This window comes from Mugil cephalus, chromosome 1 (genome assembly GCF_022458985.1).
Source record: "Mugil cephalus isolate CIBA_MC_2020 chromosome 1, CIBA_Mcephalus_1.1, whole genome shotgun sequence".
Taxonomy (NCBI): Eukaryota; Metazoa; Chordata; class Actinopteri; order Mugiliformes; family Mugilidae; genus Mugil; species Mugil cephalus.
Genome location: NC_061770.1, coordinates 9,769,564 through 9,777,396, shown reverse-complemented (window position 1 = coordinate 9,777,396; position 7,833 = coordinate 9,769,564). Strand labels below are relative to the sequence as shown.

The 7,833-nt window shown below is 40.4% G+C and overlaps 1 protein-coding gene across 7 annotated transcripts in view; it reads right to left on the bottom strand.

Moving 5' to 3' along the window:
• Window positions 1-1,740: 1,740 nt before the first annotated feature.
• The window catches only part of LOC125011451 (synaptotagmin-2-like), a 55,926-nt gene continuing 49,833 nt past the window's right edge, over window positions 1,741-7,833 (bottom strand). For all 7 annotated transcript variants that reach the window (XM_047590693.1, XM_047590716.1, XM_047590677.1 and 4 more), the window contains 3 exons: window positions 7,634-7,751; window positions 7,161-7,294; window positions 1,741-5,599 (listed from right to left, as the gene is read on the bottom strand). In XM_047590693.1, coding sequence (XP_047446649.1) covers window positions 5,384-5,599; window positions 7,161-7,294; window positions 7,634-7,751 — 468 coding nt within the window. In that variant the 3' untranslated portion in view covers window positions 1,741-5,383. The remainder of the gene's footprint in view (window positions 5,600-7,160; window positions 7,295-7,633; window positions 7,752-7,833) is intronic.

Here is a 7,833-nt window from a genome sequence, read left to right as displayed (position 1 = left end):
GCTGTGCTGTTGCACCATGTCTGATAAAGGGCCTACACTGCTTCTTCTCCTTCTCCTTCTTTATCCCACATACACAATCACACGCAGCTCCCAGTCTCTGTCCCCCATAGAACTTGTCCGGTGGTTATGCGACCCGAGCAGGAAACAGAAAATAGGAAATAAATCTCTTGAATGTGCTCTAAGGTCACACCCGCAGTCACACTTGCCTTCACATCACCTGGCGCATTCTGGACGGGACAGAGGTGGCGACGAGTGGAGGCAAGTGCAGTCGGGTGCTTGGCAGTATTTTAGAAATCTAAAATACACTGAAATCTTGTATTTAAAATTGAATCTCAGTGCATCATTTGGTCACAGTCAATAGCGTTAATGGGACGGCGAAGAAGTTTAATATTGCATTAGACAATGTGCAGCATCGGCGCAACACACTGGAGATGGTTGCCAGTGGAGGTGAGGCGGTTCAGAGAAAAATTTGGCGAGGCTGAGGCGAGCTTGAAGGAAAGGTTCGTCGCCTTGGCAAATTTGCTCATTCGCTTGCATGCCAAGAATTAAATGAGAAGGTCGGTGTCACCCCCTTATCTGCTAAATTAGCACAGAGAGTGGGAAACAATGGGGGAAAAAATCCATCTGCAAGTACCCCTAAAGCTCACTGATTAACATGTTATATAAGACTATTTAAAGTCGAAATGGAAACGGGACAACTTTGATTTCCATTTCATGTCTTTTTAGAGGTGCTGTTTTCACATTTAGACAGGAGCTAGCTAGTCAAGCTAGCTCTTTCTCCTTGTTTTCCAGCCTTCCTGCTACGCTAAGTCAGATATCTGTTCAGCTGTGCATTTAGCATTCAACCAAACATACAGTCTCATCTAGATCTTGGCACTAAAGCAAATTTGCATATTTTGCAAAACTTGGAACAGTTTCCTTAGCTCTGTTTCATGTGGATGACATAAAACAAATACGTGTAAAAATCAGATGCATAGTTCTATGGGAGGGATTCAGGCTTACAACTTGAGTTTCACTGTTTTAAGTTTCTCTCTTTTCACTTTAACCTTTTGCTGCTTGAGCAGTTTGCTAACAAATAAATAAACAAAAATATCCGTGAACCACAAACTACCAGGAGCGTGTTATTGATTGTACATGTAGTCACTAGTACATTCTTCTGCTAAACTGGAAGAAGAGAAACTCAAAGAGTGGCCCAGTTTGGTTCATAAATTGCACTCAGCCCAAGAATAGAACACACTCTCATATAGACACATATATATATGTGTGTGTGTGTGTGTGTGTGTGTGTGTATGTGTGTAATTTTAGCAATATTACTGAGAACCTATTGTGATCTTATGTCTATTATTTATACTATCAAAACGAGGCATATACGTTACTAATCACAATACTGTAAAATCAGCTACGTCTATGAAACAAGGACATCAACAGCTCTGAAAGTAGAAAAAGACACACTCACTCTACTAAACTCACAACTGTTCTCACGTATACAGTAAAATGGATTTTGCCCTCTTGATGAAAAAAAGACCCTTTGAAAGGAATGTAAAAGAGAAACACTGGCCAAGGAAAATGAAGACATTTTTGATTTTTTTTTTCATAAATAAACTCTAGCTACTCAGCTGAGCTCTAAAGAGTTAGTGCTTGAGTTTTATGGCTTTAGTTTTATCTTATTCATTTATCTTGTATACACGTATACACATATTGTATAATCATAAAACACAGTAAAAGAGACACAGCCGAGAGTGAAGTGTTTCAGGTCATTTAAATAGAAGAGATAAATAAAAACCTCCAAGTAAAGACAGAGAGAAGAAGGGATTCCAAGTCATCTGTGTTCACTGGAATTGGATTATTCATATTTTGGCCCCTGGAAATGCGTTTTTATATAAAGATATGACCCAACGTATTCCACTCAGGGTCAGCACTGGCACAAACACCTACAGTCCACCTACAGATCATGTAACTGTTCAGTCATTTTCAGAATAACACAGTCTCAAATCTGGCGTTAGAAAATAGTCCTTACAGACTTGGAGATCCCTTATCCAAAACATTAAAAGTTAAAAATTCCTCTTTTTTTCTTTTTGTTTAAAAAAAGCAACAGCAGTAAAATAATCTCAGATAAGTGCTGAAACAAAATTAATGGCACATAAATGGCATCAAATTAAAAACAGAAATTAGATCACAAGGAGTTAGATAGCAAGCATGCGGCTACATTTTCATCCTACATGAACTCACACACGGTACTGGACGACACACTTGCTTAAGAATTTCAGGCGTGGAAAGGTTCTTATTAGTAATAGTACTCTTAATATTTGTATGACATTCTCTCCAATGACCCTCATGGAAAATAAATACACATTTGTTTCATTTAGAAAATATACAGTGCATCTTTTTTTTTTCCCTTCGTCGTGTTATTAAAATGACAAATGACACCCATTTACGTACACGAGATATTTTTGCTTTGTCTCTAAAACATGCTCTTATGTACAGTAGTTTGTATAAACATGCAATATCACCGTGTATGAACTATGTATATAGGCAAAACTACACACCAATGGGTTGCTTGATTGCTTCCATGTTGCCTTTTCTTTAAGTGTTGCTTCATTAACTGAAGAAAAAAAAATGACACGAGATGACAAACAGAAAGTCGGTCTACGATGGTTATAAAAAGAAAGAAAGAAAGAAAGTCCAGCAGAGAGATAGATACAAGAGCCAACATTCATTAAGTTCCCCGGAAAAGCTGTGTGGATGTCTAAAGGGTCGCCCGAGACCCACGCACACAGTCAGCGGGTAGTTTTTGCTGTTGGAGCTCTCAGACAGCACTGATTTGAACAGCTTGACCAGCAAGGAGGTACACCGGGGTCCACACTCAACGCACATCAGAACTTTAACTAACGAGTAAGCCTTTGCCAATTTATTCAATTTCTCTTCAACAGAATTTGAATTTACAAATATAGAGAGCCAAAGAGAAGCCAAAACTTCTGGGTCAAGAAAGAAAAGCCACTTTTCTTTGTAACGTGCGTAACCTTTAGTCCCACAAACCGTTTTTTACTTAGACTGTTGGTGTTCTGGGTTTTCATCACGGTCTTAAATTTTGTGAAGATTTCAGAAATTAGAGAGTCATTTTACAGACTTAATTTTTGTGCTATGAACCTATGAAACAACATCCTCCATTCCACTCCACTCCAGTAGGTGGGAGTAAAGCAGAAGGCGCTTTTATTTGTGCAGCGACAGTTAGCACGAACAGCATCCAAGCTTCACTGCTCTTGATTTACTGCTTTTCAATGCTGGAAAGAGATGGACTTTCTGGAAGGTAATGTAGACCCTTGTCCCAGCAGTAGTACCCACAAAAGTTGCTAGCGTCTATGAAAAGTTCCAGCAGTGGAGATGCACCAAGTATCTACAAAGGGCGCTGGTTATAGAGGAAGTTCCTGTGGTGGAAACAGGGCTATTGTTGTTTATTTTAAAATAATATTTCAGGAACATTTTTGTTTCAGGTAGTTTTAGGAACTTTTGTAACCAACTTGAATTCAACTACAGACGCTAGCATGACAGAGCTTCATCGGGCACATCTTTGGCTCTCTACACCGAACCTGATACATTCTGTGAAGAAGCCAGGGAGCAGCATCGGACTTTAAATGTGTTTATGTATGAGGAGACCTGTCTGGCATGCCACATGTGCAGTAAAAATTCAATCGCGCAACATTTTTTTTTATCAAAAATAAACAAATAACTACATAGATCAAATTGTCAAATTGCCACAGAACAGAATAACACCCATTAGTGCAATTAAATTCAACAGTTTGGTAAGCTGTGTATAAAATACACATGGATCAGAACCTTCTTCCAGACCACATCCTTGCAATCAGGTGAGAAATGGAATATCTAAGCAATTAAAACGCACACACAAAAAGCTGAGGCCGAAAACAAACAAGAACAACGACTCTTTGCTCTTTTTTTTCCTTTTTTTTAAACCAGCAATTGTTCCTCACACAAATAATTAAAGCTCTGGTTTCTGAGTGTACTTAAACGTAATATTTTGATTTAAAGTGCTCAAGGAATAAAAGCATCAAATAAGAAAAACAAATACAAGTGGATAATTAAAAGGAAAAGAAGAGACAGAAAAAATAGAAATGAAGAGAACAACACCGTTAACTGGAAGGCGTCCCTGGTAGTTGAAAATTGCTTATTTTGTTACTTGGAAGGCTTGTCTCCTTTATGACTGTAAGACGGTTATAGGGATTCCTTTGAAGTAAAACCCTTGTGTCAAGTCCATGACTAATGGCAGTAGCACTGAACAAGTGAGATACAGAATCAGAGGCGTTGGAAGTGGAGGTGGAAGCAGGCAGTAATCGACGCCTTGTAAATATCATGTCACTGGCGGTTGGGATCAGTCTGTGTTGTACCCGCTCTGATATTTCCACACTTTTTGTTGTTGAGATGACAGTCAAAAAATACAGAAATACCCTTTTTTTGTTTTTTACTTTTTTTAAATTGAAAATCCATTTTTCTCTCTTTCTCTCTCTCTCGCTCTCTCTCTCTTACACACCTGACGCACCATTTCATGGAACACTACGTGAGCCTTAGGTCACCGAAGGGCCCAGCTGTGTCTGGATCCGACACTTCTCCCTCTCATCCAGTGGTGTATTTGAATAATAACGACCCGTTTAGAAAAAAAAGGCATGGAGCTTCAGTTTCCTCTCAGTTTTCCTGAGACGATGGGCGGAAGGTTAACCAATCAAAAAAAGGCAGTGCGTTTGTGGGTAACTGGACATGTGCCCTATCCCTACTTTGCTACCCAACTCTAGGAATGTACTTCAAACCAACAGAATCATCTAGTATGATAACTGGCAGGTGTTGGAACATGGTGCACAAGACACCTAAGGAATGGACCTGCTTGTGTTATTTCTCTATCATATGGCAGTATAAAGCATTTTATTATTAAGCGCTATTCTAAGCAAACTGTGTCACTAAAGGGAAGGGGTGGGAAGTACAATATGAATGTGTATGTTTTTATCCCCTCTATCACCACATTTCCATACAGCACTCTTACTCTTCTACATAGTCTACTCTGTATTCTTATTAATGGAACCACAACCCCAATACAAAAATAGATCTAAAGGAAATCAACGGAGTATCTGTCCATCCTGTAACTTCTTTTTTTTTTTCTGTGACATGATTTCATATAACATGAGGCTTTTTTTTTTTGTAAGTATTGTTTCCCATCATGTCGAATGGTATCTATGGATCTTTTTGAAAGGTGGCAGTAGGAGAGGGGAGGTGGTGGAGGGAGAAGATGTACAGTTGGGGGTATTCTTCTGGAATATACACTGATATGTGGGAAATGGTGGGGAATGCATGGGTGGGAAGGTGTGGAGGTGGTGGGAGTTTACTTCTTGGCATTCAGGGCTGCGAGGGCGGCATCCACCTCTTCCTCTGGCTGCAGTGGATGCCACTGGGCGATGGGGCGGCGGGGGTTGGCCAGCATGTCGGACCAGTGTTTCAGCCCGGCCCCCGTGGACTTGCTTCCCACCCAGATCTTCCCAATGGCATCGTTCTTGCCAATCTTGTCGTAATCCAGCACTGTGATCACAGCTTGGATTTTCTGGGAAAACACAGGAAAAGGGATTACAATGATGTTCTGAGAACTGTGGTTCACAACTTGCAGTGAGAGCTGCGTGGCGCCAAATGTCAGCGGCGGTTAGAAAAATAGAGATGGTCACATTTCTCCATACAAGCTGGATTCATCGGGGTTCAGATAAAGCGTATCGATAACTTGTGCTCATCCATGCTCACACTTATCAGTGCACTTCAGAGACTAAAGTTTTCCGCTTCATATAGCCAACAGAAATAACCGTTTATACATTAATCAGCTTAGATGGCTGGGTTACAATCTACATTTTGAAACGCTCCAAATAAAACCAATAATTTAACTTATCTTTGTTTCTTTGTAATCTTTTTTACTTGCCTAACATTGTGTAGTTGTGGGGGTCTTTGGGTCCTATGGGTCCTATGGGTTGAGGGGAGGGGTCTCTGTGGATCATCCCACAGATACTTGATCAGTTTGGGATCTAGTGAATTTGGAGGCCAGGTCAACACCTTGTGCTGTTCTTCATATTTTCTAAGTTAAACCATTTTTGTGTGTGTGTCTGTGTCAAGCTGCATCCTGCTGGGGAAGGCTGCTACCATCAAGGGGTGTCATTGCTATGGGGTGGGGGTTCATGTTTAAGTAACATCCACATGAATGAACACCAGGTCCAAAAGTTTCCCAGCAGAACATTGAAATGTCGCAAGATGATCAATGTTATTAACTTCTCCTGTCAGCGGTCGTAATGTTATGCCAGATCTGCGCAGGAATTGATAAAGCAGATGTTTCTGTCTCTCTTGATAGTAGATGATTTTCAGCCATTTATTTTTGTGACTGCTTCGTTCCTAGCTTAATGTTTTTAATCACTGTAAAAATGTGATGTTTCACCTGGTTGCCTGGCAACCTGATTGTGCTGACATAACTGCACGGCTTTGTACTAAGCTAAGCTAAGTAATTGTTTTCAGCAGCCAACTGCATATCCAACACTTGGAAAGGAGGTGAGTGAGTCACCAAAATGTCAAACCATTGCTGAAAAATAGGCTTAAATATGGTGAGAATAACAAAAGTGTGCAAATGTTGGGACGCCTTCTCAGTAATCGCTCAACTGCAGGATGAGAACCAACTCATACCAGTGTAAACAAAGTTGTAACAAAACTCCCCGGTGTATTTAAAACTGGGGCACACTATTTTTCTCATTAATTTATCTTTATGTGCAAGAGGCAGAATCTTGTATTCAGTGGTTTATATATTAAATACCTTATTATGAAGAGCTGCAGACTGGAAGTAGTATTATATATTTATTATAACTATATCTCAGCTGTGAATACAGCTAGATTTATTGGAAATATACCATGCCATAACATAAAAAAAATGAACATAAGTAGACAGTGGTGTTTGTATATTTTTTGAATTTTATGTGCATATAATTATAACTTATCTAGTCTATCTGAGGCCACATATGTAGCGAGCTTATATTTACTTTTTCACTGTAATTAATCTGTATTTCTATGAGGAAATGTTGCTTCTTAATAATGTCACACTATGCGGTACAGTGCTTCTTTTCACTCCACGTTCTTACCTGCATTTGCTCAAGAGGAATCTCAAAGCTGAAGGACTCATTGTAGTAGGGATTCAAAGTGTTCTTCTTCACTGTTGTCTTCTTCTTCTTCAGCCTCTTCCCGTTCTGCAGCAGGTTAATTTTCACGTAGGGATCTGGAGAGAGGAACAGTCCAGAAACGTGATTGGCTGATAAGCATACCTTGCACACGCACGTTTGGGTCGCAGTGCTGTGATGCACCAACAGATGGGGCCAATGCTGAAGCCGGGAGGAGCGTGAGCTGCTGCATGGTGGGTACTGCAGCGTCAGCACGTGAGCAGAGCGCGACCGACTTAATGGCTGTGCTCAGATGGCACTCCGTAATACACTCAGGTCTTGCAGCAAGGGTAATTTTATCCAGAAAAGTAGGACTATAATATCATTAAACGCAAAACAATGATGAGTAAATGTGATTGTCTGACGCTCCCTTCTGGGTAAAAGATAAAGCAGCCCACCTGACAGTCCACCCACGTCCATTTTCTTCAGGTTCTTAGCCTCCAGAATACAGATGGTGAGTTTGCCAGCAGTGGGGACGTAACGCAGGGAGATGCAAATGTCACCCAGCTTCTCTGGCTGCGAGAAGGAGGAGGAGGAGGAGGAGGAGGAGGCAAGAGAAGAGAAAGTTAAAGGAGATCTGAAGCAGAAACTAAATCTT